The sequence below is a fragment of the Gastrolobium bilobum genome, unplaced genomic scaffold (genome assembly GCF_033153095.1).
Source record: "Gastrolobium bilobum isolate Gb01-03AN ecotype WA unplaced genomic scaffold, APGP_CSIRO_Gbil_v1 utg2810, whole genome shotgun sequence".
Classification (NCBI taxonomy): Eukaryota; Viridiplantae; Streptophyta; class Magnoliopsida; order Fabales; family Fabaceae; genus Gastrolobium; species Gastrolobium bilobum.
In genome coordinates, this window is record NW_026895666.1 from 177,522 (window position 1) to 200,331 (window position 22,810).

Genomic DNA, 22,810 nt, shown 5'->3' on the forward strand with positions numbered 1-22,810 from the left:
TTGAACAATGATGTATATCTCCCTTGTTTTTGTAGATAGACACAATCATACTTTTCCTCCATGCATCAGGCATCTTCTTTGTCTGGAGAATCTTAATGAAAAAATTGGTCAACCATTTTATTGCCACATTCCTCAGGCCTCTCCATACTTCAATAGGGACACCATCAGGCCCCAAGGCTTTATTAGTCTTCATCCTCTTTAAAGCCTCCTTAACTTCATGTGTATTAATTCTGCGCACAAATCTTCTATTCAAATCATTATACGCGTCCTCCAAGTCCACCTCGCTTGTATCTCCATCCCCATTAAACAACTTGTTGAAGTAGTTTAACCATCTTTCATTTACATCTTCATCTCTCACCAAAAGTTTTTTATTTTCATCCTTTATGCATCTAACTTGGGTGAGGTCTTTACTTTTCTTATCCCTTATTTTTGCAAGTTTACAAATACCTCTTTCACCATCCTTGCTCCCAAGATTTTTATACAACTCGTCGAAAACCTTGCCTCTAGCTTCTCGCACTGCTTTCTTTGCATTTTTTCTCGCCAATCTAAACTCTTGCAAGTTCTATTCACTAGGACTTTTATGCAAAGATCTAAAGCACTCCTTATGTTTAATTGCCTCTTGCACCTCTCCATTCCACCACCATGTTTCCTTTGTATGAAATCAATTTCCCTTTCTTTCTCCCAACACCCTCCTTCCCATATTTTGAATACACTTAGCCATCTCATTCCATATTGCATTTACTCCTCCATCAAACTCCCAAGGTCCTTCATGCAACATTCTTTCTTTGAACTCTCTTTTTTCCCTCCTTAAGCTTCCACCACCTTATCCTTTGGTTCTGAGCCCTTTTCCTCATTGTAAGTACTTTGTTGAACCGAACATCCAATACTACCAGCTTATGTTGCGTAGCGACACACTCTCCAGGGTAGACCTTACAGTCGACACAAGAAGTTCTATTTTCTCTTCTAGCCAGAAAGAAATCAATCTGACTACGATTTTAGCCAATATGATAAGTGATCATATATGACTCCCTTTTTCAAAAAAAAAGGTGTTCACTAGCATCAAATCGTAGGCCAGTGCAACATTCAAGATATCTTCTCCAGTCTCGTTTCTCGTCCCATAGCCAAAACCTCCATGAATTCTATCAAAACCTCCATTGCTTTTACCAGCATGACCATTTAGATCTCTTCCTAAGAAAATCTTCTCCTCTCGAGATATTCCCCTCAAAACCTCCTCCAAGTCTTCCCAAAATTGGCTTTTATCAATTGGTTGCAATCCAACTTGGGGTGCATACACACTGAGGATATTCAGGATTAAATAACCCACAACAAGCTTAACCAGAATAATCTTGTCGCCTTTCCTTTTGACGTCCACAACTTTATCTCTGAAACTTCTATCGATCATAATTCCAACACCATTTCGACTCTTGTTAGTACCTGTGTACCATAACTTGAAACCAGTTCCATCCACTTCCTTGGCCTTTTCTCCATCCTACTTAGTTTTTTGCAAACACACAATATTCATTTTCCTTCTAGCAAAAACATCTGTCAACTCCCTCAGTTTTCCCGTTAAGGTTCCTATGTTCCAGCTTCCCAATCTCATCCTTAACCCCTGGGCTGGGCTTGCCCACCATGCTCGCCCATTTGCATGTTGGGACCCTGACATATTTCTCACCAAATCCGGGTGAAGACCTGGCGCCTTGCCTTGGAGCAAGGACCCTAGCCCACTTTTCACTACACCCTGGGCCCGATGCAGCGCCTTGCCTTGTGACAAGGACCCTAGCCCATTTTTCGCTACACCCGGGGCCCGATGCAACACGTCGCTATGAAGGGTACGCCCCAACGAAAAATCATATAGGTTCATCACATAAAAATATAGCTGTTTTTTACGGCCAGTTCGCAACACTTGACGCCAACCCTCCTCCTTTATCTTGGCTTGGGACAGGTCATGCATGCAAGCACACATGGGCGGAGTTCCCTAATAAATGAAAATAATTAAGAGAAATTAATATGAGTAATTCTTGTTTCATTACGAGTCTATCAAATTGTGGGTTCAATAATACAAGATTTCTTGTTGATAAAACAACATACAATGTTTATATGTTCTATGAGGTCGTATGAGTTTAATTTTTGATTGCCTCGCAAAGAATATTATTTATTGCTTCAAGCACACGCGTGCACACACACACGCACACACACACATATATATATATATATATATTTTGATAACAATATATATATATATATTTATCTATTCCTCTTTGAACCATTCACTTTGTAGTTGCATGTATATTTATTATTATATATCTCTATTGCTTATTCAATAACTTTCACATTCTTGTCATATTTTAAAAGCAACTCCTTTCACTAGAATTTTGAGATTTTCAATGTTCTGGTGCACTGCCATAACTAGTTATGAAGATTCAATCAAGTACTAACTAAATCGTCTCCACGTCATGTTTTGCATCATTTAACGTTTAAGTAACCAACTACCAATCTCGTTAATACCCCACCATGCAATAGCTTAGGAAATACAGTCATCCTAGAATTTTAGTTTTTCTACTGGCACACTCCCAAATTATCAATATTACCATATTCATTGTGAACCTTTCCTCATGATTTATTCTAAGACACTTTTCTGTTACATGGAGCAATGAAACAAGTTCTTGTTCATCATAGGACTATTCATTATAAAAAAATGAAATATATTTTTTGCTTATATATAATCCTAATTACATGGAGCAATGAAACAAGTTTTTGTTATATGGCTCTTACCCATTCAATATGACATTTATGTCCTGGTATTTTTTTAAAGCTGTAAACTATGGTACTGTTATATGAATACAATAATATTCTCTGCCATTCTTTTTTCTTTATTTTGTGTAGGAGCCTGCAGTACTAAGCAAGCAAAAACATCCTCTCTCTTTTTTACTTAATCCTGCGACAATGACTAGTCCGTGAGAGAAAGGTAAACTGAATGGATCAGAACATGATGCATTATAAGTTCACTATACTAGAGATTCACTACAAAAAAACAGGTATTTTGCGGCGGTTCATTTTTGGTATACGCGACGGTTACAACCGCCGCTAAATGCATTTTTGCAATTAGGGGCGGTTGTAACCGTCGCGTATACCAAAAATGAACCGCCGCTAAATGCCTGTTTTTTTGTAGTGATTTTTAATTTAATTTATTTCTCATAATTGTTAATATTATTAATTAGTGGTGTTATATGTTCTCATCCTTACTGAGAATTGCTTGGATGCACTACTAAGAAGTGAAATTAGAGATTTTATGTCATCAACCTTGCTTTTGGTCTTGGTCAATGAGTTTGTGTGATGAAAGATTGAACTCTCTGATTGCTAGTGAATGGAACTTAAATGGAAAATCTTTAAATATATTATTAAGAAAGTATATTCATACTAGCATATAAATTTGTATCTAGATATGTCTTTACTTCTAGTTTTAATGGTTCTTCCAGAGTTATTAAAACTATATTTGCCAAAAGTGTGTTTTTCAGAAAGAAGATTACAAAGCAATGGACAAATCATGGATAACAAATCATGGATAACAATGCCACAACATTCAACACACAGATGTGTTTCTGCAACCAACAAGTCCTTCGGTGCAAGCTGTCAGACCATCATAAATTTGTAAACCATGTTTAGGATCTTTTATTAGTTTCTAGTTTTTTTTTTTGGGATTCAGATCCACGCTTAAGTAATTTTTTTTCAATTGACACCAGACATTAAATATCAGGCATGCTTCTACGTCTAACTCTATCCTTTTATTGGTCATTAGATTTCAAGCTAAATCTTGAATGATTCAAAGCTATGTTATGCTTCTAAATGATGATACTACAATTTAAGGTACAAGTTTGACTTTTTAAATGTGATATTCCCAGTAATTGGTGGGTGCTAGTTGTGTTTAATTTATGCTATTGTGCACGGTACAGATTTAAGGTACAATATTTTTTGTGTTGGGGGGCTGTATATGGAGAGCGATTTAGAATTAAAGGTTATGCATGAAATTTTAACATGAAGACAACAATAATGTATTTAAATATGACATTAAGTTTACTTTTCATATACATAGTTGGTATATTATCACAAATATTTAATGGGATGCAGTACATATTTTTGTTTTATCATCTTTTTGTGTTTTCTTGTGCGTCCATAGGATTGCACGTAGTTCATAATATTAATATCATATGGAAGCGAGATCAAGAATAGTTTTACTTTAAGAAAGGATATAGTGACCTCATTATGTCTTTGGCATTGGGCTTCCATTTAGGGGGATAGCCTTCTTGTTATTAGCAATGAGTTAGTAGTAACTTTCAACTTCTTTAATATTCATAAGGATCAATTAGCAATGCCTTTGTCATAAGCTAATTGAGATTGGTGGTCGACAAACCCAAATTAAAATGTTTATTATTTCCTTGATAATTATTTGAGAAATAATCTACTCTTAGCATACTAATTTTTTTTTTTCATTGTCTCAAAATTCAAGATGAACGAGGTAGATTTTTGGAACAAATATTTTAAAGCTGAAGATAACCATAGTACCAAAAATGCTATTGTGGCAGCTGCTGAGTCTGCTGAAGATGAGGATCTTGCTGTTTTTCTTCAAGATGATGAGATATTAGAAAGTGAAGCCCCAAAGAAGGTCTTTCTCTTACTTATCTTTTATTCTTGTTGAGGATCTGTTGGTTGCATTCTTAATTCCATTTATATTATATAAGAAGGGGAGGGATATTGTAACAACCAAGTTGTGTTACTACCATGTTACTACCAATCAAACTTACCGTTAAATCGATTATGTGGATCCAACAGTTATATTTATTTCCATCTTTGTATGGTTATGATTTCCCATATTTAAAGTGAAAGCATTAAATATGGAAAATCATAACCATACAAAGGTGGAAATAAATATAAAGTATTAAATTTGAGAACAAAATAAATATTTGATTTATGATTTAACTCAAAAATCAATTGAAAAATCGGTATTAATAAATAAAATAAATGAATCCAGCCATAAAGACTAATAAAACAGAAGGATGTAACTTACGATACGGTTCGATAAAAGTCATAAAAAAGTTATATATTTTTAAATTATTTTTATTAAATTTCTGTGTCTTACGATTCGATATGATTCACGATAAGAAAAATTGGCCAAACGATACATGATACGTATTGCGATTCAATAACCTTGTACACTATTTTTTTTTTTCAAACACTTGGTAGAAGTATATATTTTAATATGACATTAAGTATCCTTATTTATAGATGAGCTAATCCATTTTTGTGCTATCTTTATAGTATCATTGTTGCAAATTTGAACTGTGTTTATGATAGAGAAAATATATCAAATGAGATGTCATTGCGTAAATCTCAAAATGTTATGTGGAATCAAAAAAAAATTACCTGATTTGGATACCCGAGTCAAAAGTTATGGTCTTATGAAGTTTTATAATTAAACTGTTAATTTTTTGTGCCACGTGTCAACACCAGATGAGTCACGCTTAAATCAGGCGTGAATGTCTTGGGAGTCACGCCCAATTTAAACGTGAATGGTCACGCCCAATTTAGACGTAAATAAGTGCAACTTATTCGTAATTAGCTTCAAAACCACAACTTATTCGTAATTATTTATTAAAAAATGAATATTTTAATATTTTTGCCCAAGTTTTTTTTTTTTTTTTGGAATATTACTCCCAAGTTTAACACATCTATCCCAGTATAGAAGACAACTTGATTTTTTCAACCTTGTAAAATAGAAACAATCGACTATTGGTCCAAGCTAAATTGAAGAATTTGTATGCATTTATATAAAAAAATTCAATTAAATAATGCATATTTATATTATAATAGCCTTAAGCAATTAATAAAAGTGCAAAAAAAATCATTCAAGTAATTATTTAAGAAATTTGAATAATAAAATATTTATATTATAATAGTCTTAAGCAATTTGAATATCTAATTAAAAGACAAATCTACTATAATAAGTCAATTTCAATTCAAAATATAAAAATAAAACATATTCTATCTTATACAACAATTACACACTTAGATCCAGGTCCTTCAGTTAATTACTAGATGATTACTCCCCCATTTTCTACTACGAGAAGTCGAGAATAACTATTGTACTTTATCCTGATTGCTCCTCTATTGTTAACTTTACAATAGCTAAAAGTAAAATAAAAAACTCAAAAAATAATAATTTAAGAGATACATTCCACGCTTCTAATCAATCTGCAAATAAGGACAAATCAAAACTAAGAGGTGGACTCATTAAATCTGATCAAAGCTTAGTTGCCAAATAGTCCTAGGGCGCGCATGACAACTTTCTCGGAATCATTTTTTTTTTTTTAATTTCTGTTCCCGGGAATAGAAATGGATAGAAAACTCGTTTGGTAAAACCGATTTACTTTTTTGTTCTCGGGATGAACCGGATTAATTTTTGTGCTCGGGAACAGAAAAAAGAATCAAAAAAATTCTGCTTTTTTGTTCCCGGGCACAAAATGAGAAACATTTATCTCTCTTAATTATTCTCCATCTATATCATCATCACCACCACCACCACCATTTTCCCAACACAACCACCACCATCATCGTCACCGCCGCCGTCGTACCATTAGTGCTGTCGTGACCACCCCCCACCACCTCGATGCCATCGCCACCATCACCACCACCTTCACCCATCATTACCACCATCACCATCACCACCACCACAACTACCACCGCTGCAATCACCACCACCACCACTATCACCATCACCGTCACCACTACCATCACCACTACCGCCATCAACCACCACCACCATCATTGCAATCACTGCCGCCACCGCCACCATCGTCATCACCACACCACTACCACCACTACCATCGCCACCACTACCACCACCACAACGCCGCTGCTACCATCACCACCACTATCATTGCTGCAGCTACCACCGACACTGACACCGCCACCAACCACCACAATCGCCACCATTACACCACCACCATCACTATCACCTACCACCACCACCTCCATGATGCTATCACAACCACCACTACCATGCCACCGCTACCATTGTCACCATCACCAATGCCACCAACCACCATCGTCGCAGCCATTGCTGTCACCTCCACCACCACCATCCCCACCACTACCGCTGCCGCCGCCACCATTACCACCGTCATCGCCACAACCACTGCCATAACAACCACCACCACTATCATCACCACGTCACTGCCGCCATCGCCGCCACCACCACCACCATGCCACCCCCCGCCGCCGCCACCACCACAACCACATCATATGGAAAGGAAAGTGAAGATTCCAATTTTTTTTACATTTAATAGGAATTATTCTTTATTACATTATTTACATTATTTGTTATGTTATCAAACATAATTCTCATTCTCGGAATAAAAATAAAATATGTTATCAAACACATTTTTTTTCTTCAGAAATTGTTCCAAGGAACAGAAATAGAAAAGAATTGTTTCTTTCAGAAACAGTGCTAGGAAATAGAATGGTTGTCATGCACATCCTTAAAGAAATACCCACAACATGTTCAATGCATTTCTTATTAAAGAAAGACTTACAATATGGTTTTAATAGATTTTTTTCTAGAAAATCAATTATTAGAAAAAAATTCTGAATGCTTGCGCTATACCCTTTTTTAAAGATTATCGTGATTTGAAAATTTGTTCAAAAAGAGAAACCACTTTAATTTAATATTCCAAAATTTAATGAAATAAATATCAACGTTTCAAATTAAATTGTCAGAATTTAATAAAAAAAATTTAAACCTTTCAAATTAAATAAAATAAAACCTTCTAAAATTTGTGCACTCGAAAGGCATAATTATTCAGCAAGGCTTTATCAAATTAACTTTTCCTTTTTCAAATCAAAAATCAAATCTTAAAAACTCTATTTAAATTATGAAAAAAAATTCTATCTTCCTTTTTAGTTTTATAACTTTAAAATAATGCAATCCAAGGCATGGTTAGGATTCATCTCATCCGATCATTACATTAAATCTAAGATTTTCTTAGGACTTCGACCTTCACGATTTTATGACAATTTTATTACATTACTTCTTCATAATTCATCACATATTAAAATCTTGCAACAAACTTTCACAACCTCAATGAACTATTAGATACTTAGATGATTTAGCCTCACTTATTTATTATTATCAAATCTAGATAAGGCATGAAACCCAACATCTAGGGGTGTGCAAAATATCCAAAATATCCAAACCAATCCATAACCAAACCGGACCACATTTAAAAAATCAGTTTTTCTAAAAACCAGTTTTATGTCAAACCACTTTTTATTTTCTAGATCTGTTGCGTTACCGATGGATATCCATTTGTTTTGGTCTTAAACCGTTTTTATTTACTCCAAGCGACGTGTACTGGTCCATGTTGTCACTAAAAAAGGTTGTGGATACCCATATGCAGAAAAAAACAGCAGACAATTACCATGATAAAAGAAAGCATTACAAATCTTTCCAGTTTCATAATCATAATTCATAAATAAAATAAATATATCACATTTTGGTAATTCAACCTTAGATGAGCTATTCCAGATATCCAATCTGGAGCTGTCTCTTTGAACAATTACTGTCCAACACTATGCTAAGCATAATCAATAAAAATAAAATCTTTTTGTTTAATGACCTATAGCATTTGCCTTGCTATATTCCCATCGGATATTTCAAAAATAATAAAGGTATCTTTTATTTTATTTCAAAAAAAATAGCACAATTCATCAAAATCCAATTTTGAAGTTGTTATAAAATTGGTTTTAAACTTGATAACCGGTTTTGATTTAAAATCGGTTTTGAATTAAAATCCATTTAAAATCGGTGTTAAATCAAAACCGGTTATGAACCATAAACCAATTTTGAAACCGGTTTGGATAAATAAAAACTGATTTTAAAAAATAAAAGTTGTTCAATTTGAAAACTAAACCATTTAAAATCGGTTCGGTTCGGATTTTGTCAAAACCGATCATGAACCGCTCCATACACACCTCTACCAACATCGACATCTATACACCCAGAATCTCTTCCCGATGTTACTTTTTGCTTAGTCTTGCTATATTTGCTTCCATTGCTAAGCGAATAAAACGTCCATCACCTTGGACAATTAAGTTTTGGAATAAGTTATGGGGAGCTTTCCCTATGAGGACCCACATGGATTGAAAGACATTGTCACCCACGTATAATTTATATAAGAAGCAATGTAGCTATCTGAAAGTCTTAAAGAAGTTGAGAGAAAATGAAATTGAATTCATGTATATTACTTTGATATTGCGAAACTAAATTGAATATTACATTAGAGACTATATATATGTAGCTAATCTAACATATCAAGTTATCAGTTAGGGATCTGTTATGATTGGTGGCTCTAATATATCCCAAAGGAAAACTATGTCCACGTGTATTTATTACTACAGCAAATTGGGGCATTTGCTGATGTGGAATGCAATAGCCCCCGAAAGTTGGATGTAGCATATTGTGTAGCTAATCTAACATATCAAGTTATCAGTTAGGGATCTGTTATGATTGGTGGCCCTAATATATCCCAAAGGAAAACTATGTCCACGTGTATTTATTACTACAGCAAATTGGGGCATTTGCTGATGTGGAATGCAATAGCCCCCGAAAGTTGGATGTAGCATATTGTGTAGCTAATCTAACATATCAAGTTATCAGTTAGGGATCTGTTATGATTGGTGGCTCTAATATATCCAAAGGGAAAACTATGTCCACGTGTGTTTATTACTGCAGAAATTGGGGCATTTGCTGATGTGGAATGCGATAGCCCCCGAAAGTTGGATGTAGCACATTGAGAAGTCCTAACATGGAGATAGCTATCATGAACAACTTCAGAGACAACGATTTGTTATAGATATCAGCCAGCTGAGCTGCTGAAGGGACAAGAAAAATATGAATGAGTCCCGAATGAATTTTCCTGCAGGTTACATGGAAATCAAGTTCTATATGTTTGGAGCATTCATGAAACGTTGCTTTGCGAGCCAGATATATTGCAGACCGATTGTCACAGTATATAGCAGCGGGATTTAACCATGGAATGTGAAGATTCGGGAACAAGTGTTGCAGCCATTGTAATTCATAAGTTAGACCAGTAAGGTCTTTGTGCTTTGCCTCAGATGAAGATTGAGACATCGTTGTCTGTTTCTTAGAACGCCATGCAACATGTGATGATCCGATGAAAACACATAAGCCAGATATTGAACGTCGCATGTCAAGGTAATATGTCTAATCTGACTCTGCAAATGCTCCAACATGAAGAGAGTTCTAAGCTGGTAAAAATAACCTGAAGCTAGAACACCCTTGAGATAAGGAAGAACATGGTTTACAGTAGTCTGATGTGAATCCAAGGAACAAGCGACGAATTAACTCAATTGTTGCACTGCAAATCAAATGTCTAGGCTAGTTGTGGTTAAATAGAGAAGTCTTCCAATGAGACGAAGGTAGGAAGAAGGTTCTAAAATTGGATTACTATCAATTCGAGAAAGCTTCAATGCAGGATTGATTGGAGTATAACATGACTTGGCAGCAAGCGTACCTGTATCTGAAAGTATCTCAGGAGTATATTTCCTCTGATTGAGGTGAATACCATTTTTAGTACGTGAGACTTTGATGCCCAAAAAATAACGCAATAGACCGAGATCTTTGACACGAAACTTTTATGGAGAAAGCTTTTGACACATTTGATCTCAGATGGTGAAGTACCGCAATAACCACATCATTGACGTATACCAATAGAGTTGTGAACTCAGCACCATTTTGTAAAGTGAATAGAGAGTGATTTGCTTGGGCTTGATGATACCCAAGTAAAGTCAATGAAGAAGAGAGTTTGCTATATCATTGCCTACTGGCTTTCTTAAGCCCATATAAGGACTTGTTTAAACGACAAACTTAATTAAGTTTGGCATTAGGAAACCCTGGAGGAAGGTCCATGTAGACCTCTTCATGGAGATCACCATGTAGAAAGGCATTATCTACATCAAGTTGTTCAAGAGTCCAACCTTTGAGTTTAGCAATCGAAAGGAGAACTCAAATTAAGGTAAGTTTAGCAACAGGTGAAAATGTATCATGATAATCCACCCCTTCTAGTTGAGGGAATCGTTTTGCTACTAACCTTGCCTTATAGCATTCAATTTCACCATTAGATTTATACTTTATCCAGTGAACTCATTTGGAGCCAATAAGAGTTTTACCAGGAGGCATATCAACAACGGTCCAGGTGTTAGTATGTGCAAGGGCAGAAAGCTCAACATTTATGGCAATGTGCCATTTTTTAATTTTAATAGCTTGAAAGTAACTTCGAGGCTCAACATTAGTAATGACATTTAAACAAAATTGCTTAAAAAGAGCAGCACATGAAGAGTAACATATGACATTTGATAAAGAATGGAAAATATAAGGCTAGCAAAGGATACCCGAGGATGATGTGGGCTGCTGAGTAGTTGATAGGCTGCAGGGAAAATCTTGAAGATAACTGGGAGGTCCTCGAACTCGTGATAAGCGTCGAAGCATGGGTGGGCCATATGTGTTTACAGTAGGCTCAGTATTTAGTGGGATATCAGTTGGTGGTATAAGTGAATTGGTAGGATTAGTTATGGGTCTATTTGCAGGAATGATGAGTGCAAGTGGAGATAAGTCTAGGTTTAGAAATGAAGTGTCTATTTCTAGTGTTGCAATTAAAGACGTGTCAAAAGGTTGTTGGTTTGTTTGGTTATTTTGGGTATTGGTGGAAAAAGGGAAATGATCTTCATGAAAGACACATTGCGAGATACAAAGGTGTTGCGAGATGTGAGGTCAAATAACAAATATCTTTTGATTCCTTCTTTGTATCCTAGGAAGATACATTTTTTTGGCTCTTGCAAAGAATTTTGTACGTTGAAAGGGAAGAGTTGAAGCATATGCTAGGCATCCAAAGGTGTGTAGATGCGTGAAGACTGGTGGCACACATAAGAGAACTTCATAAGGGGTCTTCTATTTTAAAACTGGAGTGCAGGTTCTGTTGATTAAATGAATTGCATCAGTAACTGCTTATCACCACAATGGACTGGGCATGTTGTCCTGAAAGAGTAAAGCACGAGCCACATTAGAGATGTGTTGATGCTTACGCTCAACTAATCCATTTTGTTTAGGAGTTTTAACACAACTGTGCTGGTGGAGTATTCCCTCATTGGAGTAAAACTTATGCATCTTGAACTCACTACCATATCTGTTCTTATTGTTTTGAGTGATGTATTGAATTCGTTGTGTATGTAGGAAAGAAAGTTTTGTAAAAGGCCATGGGTTTCTTCTTTATTCTTCATTAATAAAACCCAAGTAAATCTTAAATAGTCATCTACAAGGGTAAGGTAATATCAGTGGCCATGAATGGAGCTAGTAGGGTAAGGTCCCCATATGTCTATGTGCAATAATTCAAAAATACAAGTGCTTTTGTTATTACTTGAAGGAAATGGCAACTTGCGTTGCTTTGCCAAGTGGCATACCTCACATAGATCAACGTGTATCGAAGGAATAAAAGTAAATCTAATTGACATATCTTGAAGTGTTTTATTTTATATATCTGTGATTTTATATTAAGCATTCATCAACAGATACAATTTTATTTTTATTTTTACCTTGAAGGGAGGAAACTAAAGGTGTGGAAGGTTGAATGTTTTTGACATGGGAGATCACCATGTATAGCCCATCTTGATACTTAACAGAACCAATCATCCTTTGGGAGTTGGCATCTCTCTGTTGGATGACACAAAAAGAAGCATTAAAGGTTAGGGAACAAGATAAGGATTTAACAATTTGCTAACAGAAATCAAATTAATTCGAAACTGTAGAATATAAAGAACTGAATGAAGGGTAAGTGTTGGGGATGTATGAACCCTGCCAGAAATATTAGCAATAACAATGGAGCCATTGGGAAGGTTAATGGATAATGGTGCAATTTTATGGAAAGAAGAAAATTAAGAAAGTACAAAAGTTATATGATCTACTGCACCTATGTCGATTACCCAATTAACTTGCATCAGGTTACCTGGATTGTCATTGTTAACATAAGCACTAAGAGAATGAATTGCATTAGCAGTGTGTGTGAGTTCTTTGTTTTCATCAACAAAAGACTTTTGTAGCAAAGAAAGGATCTGTTGGCATTGTCCTTGAATAACACTCAGAGATGGATCATGTCTAGATGCCAAAACTTGGTTTCGAGTGTTTGATCCTTCATCAGTGACGACATTGTTCACATTATGCTGAGCTTTCTTATAACCTAGAGGGAAGCCATGAAGCATGTAGGAGGTTTCTATTGTGTGGTTCGTTCTATAGCATTGAGTGCATATATGATAAACCTTTAGTTTATCATGTTTTTAAGGTTAATATCACATAAATTATATATTCAAAAGCATGAAAGTTAGATTATGATCTAATATAACTTATTCTTGTTTGTTTTGAAGGTAAATTGATATGAATTAGAGCAAGAATAAAGTTAGAAGACTTGGAGTATAAGATTGAAGATCAAGAATGTCCATAAAGCATGTTCTAGAAGAAAATTCAAGATTGAAGAGCGTGCTTTAGCATTCTACAGCCGCAAATTGCACAGAAACATCTAACTCCTCTGGAAGGGTGCACTCCAGCACGCTAACATACACTATCATACAAAAATTCTCTTTCAAAGAGCGCGTTAAAGCACGCTTATGCGATGCTTCAAGGTGTCTTCAACGTGCTAAAGTGCGCTAACCGATGCTTTAGCGCGCTGCTTCGATCCAACTTAGGCCCAATTAATGGAACTCACTTAGGGCACGAATCTTACTCTTATAAAAGAAAAGATTTTCAGAAGCAAACAATAGCTTTTTGATAATTTGGAAGAACTGAATCCTACTTTGTTTATAGAAGCGTGTTCTTTATGCTTAAGAGCAATAGAGATGAGTTGAATTCACGGATACACTGAAAACTTTGAAGATTCACAACGCCATCACACCAATGGAGTTTTAGGAAGCTTTATCGTTTTCTATAGTTTTTGAATTCGCTATGCTAGGCTAAATTTCTTTGTAGTTAGTGGTAGATAGAACCCAATTGAATCCTTATATTTATGAATTGAATTGTTAATGTAATTTTCCTTTTTATAATTGAATGAATTTATCTTTTCTTAATGCCTTCTATTAGTTTAATCTTGTAGATTGATTTAAGGTAATCATATGACTATAAGGATGTTGGTACACGAACCTTGTTTGATAAATTCATCATAATCCTTATTATTCTAGAAATAGATATAGGGTAATTATGCAATCTTGTGATTCTTGATCTCATTGGAAGTTTTCTTGAGGAATAACCGGAGAACTAAGGTTCTTTCAAGATTATATAGCATTAGGGTGTCACGGAATTGAGCCATATTTAATTTAAAGGAATCGATTAACAATATATTAAGGGCAGCTACTTAAAGGTTTATTAATTCATAACATAAAGTTGAAATTGGGGGAAATCAAAACCCAAACTATGCTTTTTCTTGACTGTCAAAACAACTTCCATTTATTTACTTGTCTGTTAATTATGCAATTTTGTGTTATTGCTTAGTTTTAAGTTTAAATTCAAAGATTCTCGTAATTGTTTGTCCAAGAAAAGTGTAAATAGTGAATTACTGCTTGAACTCTAATTCTTGGGGGAATGATCTCATACTCACGTACACTTTATTATTTTTACGAGCGGTGCACTTGCCGAAGTCACAACAATATCTTAGAACTAGAATTTCTACCACCATTGCTAAAATGTCCACGGCCTCTAATTCCTCGTCCATTACCAGTGAATCCTCCGCGACGAGAATTGAAACCAGATCCAGATCCAGATTGAATGATAAAACCAGATTGATCTCCAATTACTGCAAGTGCTTGTGCATTAGCCTTCAAATTTACATTATCTTCAAATTTAAATTCCCTCTCTTGTTGTGTTCCCGGTGAGAAGGCTTTAGTGAACTTCGGCAATGGCTCAATGAGCATGATTTGCTAACATACTTGAGCAAACTACTCATTTAAGCCTTTCACAAACCTAATGGTGTGGTCTTGATTACGGTATTCACGCATTCTGGTGGTTGCTCCACACAAGCAAGGAACATAAGGTGCTGAAAAAGGCTTCAAACTTTCTAACTCATCCACATTATCTTCAATTGAGTGATATACTCAGAGATTGATTTGTCTCCTTAATTCAACTTGTGCATTTCTTCTTGAAAATTAGATATGCGAAAGATATCTGATTATTAAAATGATCTTTAAGATCACGCCATACGTCTGCTGCCTTTTCAATCCAAAGAATGGATTGTGCCATCATTTCTGTGATGGATCTATTTATCCATTCTGTGACCATTGTATTGCATTGCTCTGAGGCTTGGTGAGCTGGATCATCTTCATCAGGTTCTTCAACAATACCATTGATAAAACCAAGTTTATTTTTCGATCTGAGTGCCATCGTCATCGATCATGACCAAGAATGGTAGTTTTTGTCATTTAAAGGAGGAGAAACCATTGTTTGAGAAGAGCTTTCATTGGGATGTAGAAAGAGGGAATGAGAAGGGTTGGTGAGAAATTTAGGAAGATGAGCTTGATTTGCCATAGCTAGATTTCAAGAAAAATAAAGATTTGAAGCAAGTACCAAAGCCATTAAAGCTCTGATACTATCTTGAAGTTGAGAGAAAATGAAATTGAATTCATGTATAATACTTTGATATTGCGAAACTGAATTGAATGTTACATTAGAGAATATATATATATATATATATATATATATATATATATATATATATATATATATATGTGGAGCAGAAAAATAAAGAAGAGGAAGAGAGAATCTAATAACTCAACTATACATAACAGAAAGAGAAAGAAATTAATCTAACTAATCTGCCGTGGTAAGTGATCATTAGAGATCTGTTATGATTGGTGGCTCTAATATATCCAAAGGAAAAACTATATTCACATGCGTTTATTGTTGCAGCAATTAAGGCATTTGCTGACGTGGAATGTAACCGAAAGTACTAGATTTTTTGGTGTTGTAATATCATTGTGGCCACTTGTGGAGTTCAATATTTTTTTGTATGGATCCTTTAAAATGGAATTACCATATTGTCCAAGTTGTGTCTCGAAGAAGACCTTTGAAACACCTATTTGTTGATCTTTCTCTTCTTTATTACTGCCAAGATGATATTGATGCATCACCAACTAGTCTTCGCAGGCTTCTTTTGCCTGCAATAATTTGTGCGGATTACTAATATCTTTTTAAAATTATTCATTGCACCACCAACAAAAAGTGATCTAGTTTTTCTTGATTTGTGCCATCCTGTTTGACTTCCTTCTTCATAACGTTTCTTCTTTACCTTGATCCAGTTGTGTATCTACAAATTTGTCGTATCTCACTCAGAAATTTTCAATCACAGCACTTAAGTATATAGGATTAATATTTCTTGTGTCGTAGAAAATAATTTTATCTTCTACATACATAAAAGTATGTGAAGTCCATGTTTTCTTTTTCTCTTTTTTCTTTTCACATGAGCCCACATTACACACATTTTTAGTGCCGATTTGGATCATCTCTTTTTTAAGCTAGAAGCTATTTATATGCATAAGTTAGGCTAAATAGGTTTTGAAAAAACTCTTATAATTAAAAACTCTTTTTTTATAATGAAAAAAAAAAACTAAAATCTAAAAGCTCATGGGAGGAACTTTTTTTTAAGCTCTTATCTTCTTTTCTTGAATTGTGTGTTTTTTTTAAATGAAAAGTTATAAAAATAGAGAGATAATTTTCTTGAAATATGTACTTTTAAGCTAAATTTTTTATGTAATTACCAAACAGCTTTTAGTTTCTTTTTTTTTAGCTTTAGCTTACAAGTAACTTTTAGCTTAAAAAAGAGAGTATCCACACAGGCTCTTATATGCATGTAGAAAATAAAATTATCTCCTGCAACATAAGAAACTATAGACATATTTGAATTTTGAATGTGTTGTATGACTGAAGTATGGGGCAGGTTATATTTAAAAAAAAAAAATTGTTTATAAACTCTTACAAACTACACTATTTTCTCTCGAAAGAAGGAGAAGATAGTGTAATTTGTAAAAATTTATCAAAAAAATTTGTAAATGAATATTTTCCCCCAAAGTATTAGTATTGGTCAAGTCTGGTTTGCACCACCATTTGGTGCTACTGCTGGTTTCCTACAGTGTCCTATTATAATCCTCAAAATAGAAGTTGCTTTATGCCGGTGATGTTATTCAAATAACCTGATTTGGACACAGGGTGCCATCAATCACAATGGTTAATCACAACCAAAGGAAGTTACATTTAACGAACTCTCAATAATTGCAATGTACCAATTAGAATGGACACACTTGTAACTATTCAATTTATGAAGACGCGGGTTACCAATTTATGCAATACCCTTTCACAAGAAGAATGCCATGCAATATTGGTCTATCATATAAGTTCGCCTTCTACCAATTAGAAGTGCATCCCAGCTTAGCAGAATGAAAGATATAGAATAAGCACAATATTTTCTTCATACCAAACACAAATTAAATTCTAACTTCACGAGTCTTCGTATCACAGAGGCTCATGAGAGATCCACCTCTTAAACATTTCAAAGCATTCCTGTGGCATGTACTCTGGGGCAGTGTGACCAGCACCCTGTCACCGAGACAGACACACTTCATTAATTATCCCCCAAATCAACTAAATAATGTCAAAATCCCCTCTACCACAAAACACATATACTTGCCTTCACAGTGGCAAAAGTGATATAGTTGGAGTACTCTCGTATATACCTGCATGCAAAAACTTAGAAAATCAGCATTTGAAACTACAGCTTAACGTTGTTGAGTGCATTTTCTAGAACAATAGCCTAACCCTGCAACTAGATCACCGACGATCCACGGTCTCCAGTCATCCAAAATGGTAGAGTTCAGAGAATTGAGCCACCAGAGAGTTCCCAAGTATGGCATCGCCATGTCATGGTCACCGCTGCATATAGTAATTAAAGATTGGTATTACACTACTAAACAAAATCTGACTCATCACTCATTCGAGAAAATAAACATGGTAAAATGTCACTAGAGAAGAGTTTCTTCTTGGCCTGAATTTAGTGCATTCCAATAGTGGAGATTAATTTGTAGCAGAACCTGTATATAAGAGCCCGGAAATGTTTGGTTCTGAGATAACGATGATAGGCTAGAGAACTTTGGACATCTTTTGTGTAAATTATGCTGTTGTTACATCTTATCCAAGCGTTCACAGTTCCCTGAATTTTACTTTAGCTATAACGTTAATACATTTAAAAATAAAAATAAAAAATACGAAGACTGATTTTTATTTTGTTCATGCAATCAACTAGGCGAACTGCAATAAATGCTTTCTTACATACCATACGAACATGCAGCGCCTTTTGAACATGAACATCGTTGGCCCATACATGCAGCAATAAATTCTCATAATTCTGTAATTTGGGTCGATGAATATGTCAGTACCAAACATTAATTCCAAAATTAAACAATGAGGATATGGGACTGAAAAGTTGGAATTACCCTACACCCAAACTGTAAGACTTGCTCTGGAGAAAGCAACAAATCCCTATATTTTTCTTGAAGTATCCTCTGATCATCCTTCCTATTTTCTGTAATTTTCCTGTCAGACGGACATTTAGGCTCTAAGACATGTTCAATATTTATATCACCTGTTCGCTGTAAAAAGCATAGGAATAAAAATCAACCAAGGGAAGTGAATAAAAAGCATCAAGTCCTTGTTTTATATGCAAGATAAGACTACTGACCTCTGAGATAGCTTGGAGATCCTTTTGACATGGTAGATTATCTTTCTCCACTATCACATACTCCCCTTTGCATGTCATTTTTGCTGACTAGGAAAAATTCAAGAAAACTAATAATACTAATTCTAGTTTTCCCAGAAATATGATCTTCACTTACCTAGTGTATGCATGAAACTTGATCCAACATAAACATAAGTACAACTAGAGTAAATTTGTTACTAACCCTGTAGAGTTTGTCAGAAATAAGAGCCATGCGATTAGCAAAAACAATCCTAGAATTCTCATCAAATTTTGGATCTGCAAATGCATTCCCAAGCACATAACCCTGTAACAATTAATGTGAAACATTACAATTATTAAAAACTAGCTGCAGAAGAAGCTTGAGTACACATACTTTTATATTTATTTTTGGCTTATCTCCAGCTTCGTTTCCTGCAACAACATAATCATATTTAATAATTGGTCCTAATATGAGAGCTGTGATAGTTAATGTATTAGGCATGAAATTACCATCTGAAATATATTTAACAACAATTGGTACAGGCATGCCAGCATATGAATCACCAGCAATGTAGACTGGATTAGCAATAAATTTCGGGTGACCGGTCAACCACTGCAAATAAACAAGAAATAAAGTATATATAATCCATTGGATCAAAATTGTTTCTAGTTATCCTTCTCAACAATTTTTTATTTCCTTCCAATTTCTTTGAAAAATATTACTCTTGACAAGAAAGTTTATGACTTATATAAAACTTATTTGGTCCTTACTTTTTTTATTTTGTTGGTGTATTATTTTAAAATATTTTTCCCAATACAAATGGATTATTAGCAGTAGACAACTAAAAAATCTCACCTTTCTCATGAAATCGTGAGTGTGTTGGGCATTGATTTTATCTGTAATATTAGCCCCTTCCAAGGTTCTTGAATATGAGAATCCAGTGCCAACAGGTGCATCAATAAAGATTATACTTGAGACCTTGGAAAGCATCATTATAAACAGCAAAAAATCAGGAAAAAAAATTGCTTTATTAGATGGGTAATTAACTAGTTTCACCTACTATTTCCTAAACATACCTTTGTCCATGAGTGTTGATTGAGAGAAAATGTTGGCAAACTTCCATTATATTTCACCATATTGAACTTCAGAGGGCCTAATAAAAAGCGGCAGCAAATAGCATGAATATGTAATCCAGGCAAATTGTCAAGTATAAATTGACATGTCTTTCTTGAATTCAGATGGAACTCTCTTGTGGACGATGTAAATGTAAGATTTTCAGATTTATGCAGACCAAAAACAATGAAAAAAAAGGAAACACCTATTTCAAACCAAAGCCCGCATAAGCCAGAGCATCCTGGGCCACCGGTCATCCAGAGTACCAAAGGATCCTCTGTTGGATTTCCTTCTGATTCAACATAATAATAAAACAGCTGCACAACTTCATCTTCACCCACACCTATGTATCTACATGCAACAACCATTACAAATTTATAATTCATAAACGTTGTGCATATAAATCTTTATTTTGTTCTTATTCGTAAAGAATCAATTCAACTCAAAAAGTTTAAATGGTTAGATGGGGTCTTTTTAATAGCCCTTTAGTCACGAAGTGTGGATGTTGCACACTAATTTCACCAAAAAATGGAGGAGTGAAAATCAAACTCGTTGACCACTAAAGCTATAACATCATGTAAAGAATAAATTTGATCCAAAAACTTAAATTGTTTGCTGTTTATATTAGTCTCTAACATTATTCATCCTAATAAAGAGGCAATTTTTAAACGGAGCCAGTAACTCTTTCTTTTCCATTTAAATTTGAGTTGTTATATTAGTATCGTGGAATATGAGGAAGAAGTGAAAAGGACAAAGGAAGTGAATGGCAAACTTACCCAGTCTCTAATTTGAAAGGAAGGGGACCAGAAAACCCTGGCAAAGACCTGATGATATTTGAAGACACTGCAGGCTTTGACAAGATCGTCATCGTGCTGATTAATAAAGATAACCACATGAAACATTTTGTAACATAAGACATTGAATCTGCTGTTCTCTCCATGGTCCTCGTTCCGCAGCTGAAGTTGGTTGGGAGATAATAGCATGATCAAGACAGCTGATAAGACTTAGCGGATACATTTACAAATTTTTACGAATTAAACTGTACGGAAAATAGTGTAATCTAATATAATTTTGAGAATAGATAGTATAATTTATAAGAGTTTGTAAACAAAAAGTTTATAAATATAATATAATCCTTCACTAAAAATTAATATCAAATATAATAAAGAAAAAATTATATTTACAAATTTTTTATTTATAAATTATATTATATTTGACTGGTAATACACTCTTAAGTAGAGTATTATTGGTCAGACATAATATAGTTTCTAAATTCGTAAAATAAAAAAATTTCTTGATATAACCCTATTCATATAATAAAAAAAGTGTGTTAATAGTTTTTGTTTTTTTCTTTGTTAACCTCAAAATAATTACATGATCCAAGAAAAGGAATAATATAAAAGTACGCAGCACGAGGGAGTATATTAAGGAAAAATATCTAATAATATACACCTAATCTACACCAAATCGCATAACTTTAACATCTACCGTGTGAGAAGGAGTTGCTGATTATAAGCAACTTTTAGCATCTACGGAAGACTTATTTATTGGCTGGGACAAAGGAGACCGAGTGAAAGAGAGATTGAGAAGATAGAAAAAATATAAAAAAATTACATATGTCATTTTTTCAATTGAGGGATCACCATGGGACCACCATGGTCAAGGAGCATGATGAAAATTTCCCATCTATGGTGAGGACATGAATACATGATCATGATTGGGAAGCTGGACCTGAACGAACGAAAGACAATGTTGGGACTTGGGTGGTGGACCTTATTTGGGGCTACGCTTGATGGGCCAGACCAATATCAAGATCACGGGCCTTCCTTGATTCGGGTGAATCTTGATATGAGGACGTGGAGTAAGTTAATGATCAAAAGTTTTAATTGGTGGGGTTCACGAGCAGCACCTTATTAAGGCACTGATATCTATTATTTGCATTCGCTATTTCAGATGACAAAAAATGAACAGACACGTTTGTAATTTGAATCTGTTGTGTTACTCTGAAGAATTAGTACTGGACGAGTCTCATTATAATCCTCAAAATTGAAGTTGCTTCTTTCTTTTTTTTGTAATAGAAGTTGCTTCTTGTTAGTGATGTTTATCAAATAACCTTTGAACACCGGATGTCATAAACGACAATGATTAATAACATTAAAACGAGTAAATGAATTAAAGTCATTTTTGATTAAAAAAAAAATGAGTTAAAAATGACAATTAAGAAATAAAAATATGGGAAGGCAAAATTATCCAAAAGATAAAAATAAGAATAGAAACATGACTAGAAAAATATTCTAATCCATTGGATAAGATTTGGTAATGAATAGAGGTGACTAGATAGATAAGCCTTTACCCAATTGAATTTCACTTATTATTTCATCTTCGTCTTCCTACGGAGAGAAAAAAAAAAGATTTTGAGTGAAATCTTCCAAAATTCATAGAGAGAGATAGAGACCTGAAAATCATTTCGTTCTAAAATCAAACTTGTGAGAAATTTTGAGAGAAACACATTGGTACCCATATTTTGGGGTGGGGTTCACTGTAGAGAGATTTCTTCTCCTAAGATTTCGAGTTTCATGAAAAAGATGAGTTTTGATGGAGCTTGAGGCCTTGTGAGTCTGAAATAAGCTTTTCCATTCATTTTTGGGTACATTGTGGTAAGGAATCATCTCTCTTTTCTTTTTTCCATGAAATTTTAAGAATTCTAAGTTTTGTGATGAATAGTGCACAAAAATATGAGGATTTTATGGATTGTGATGGTTGTTTTTGGTATATTCATGTTGTAGAGTTGATCTCAACGTTGTTTTGAGCTATTTTCACAGATTGGAATCCACGTTCGCTTCAGTTGGAGATTTGTGGATTTTTC

General features: G+C 34.5%; 1 protein-coding gene across 1 annotated transcript; it reads right to left on the bottom strand.

Annotated features, from left to right (window-relative positions):
- Window positions 1–17,365: 17,365 nt before the first annotated feature.
- Window positions 17,366–20,889, bottom strand: LOC133287627 (serine carboxypeptidase-like 7). The gene is made up of 14 exons (XM_061485271.1): window positions 20,721–20,889; window positions 20,150–20,295; window positions 19,908–19,984; window positions 19,687–19,809; window positions 19,341–19,443; window positions 19,225–19,262; window positions 19,054–19,155; window positions 18,834–18,920; window positions 18,589–18,744; window positions 18,429–18,500; window positions 18,187–18,305; window positions 17,915–18,028; window positions 17,787–17,832; window positions 17,366–17,695 (listed from the first exon to the last, which is right to left on the bottom strand). The coding sequence occupies exons 1-14, from the start codon at window positions 20,882–20,884 to the stop codon at window positions 17,612–17,614; spliced, it is 1,431 nt and encodes a 476-aa protein (XP_061341255.1). The 5' UTR covers window positions 20,885–20,889; the 3' UTR covers window positions 17,366–17,611.
- Between the last annotated feature and the right edge of the window lie 1,921 nt (window positions 20,890–22,810).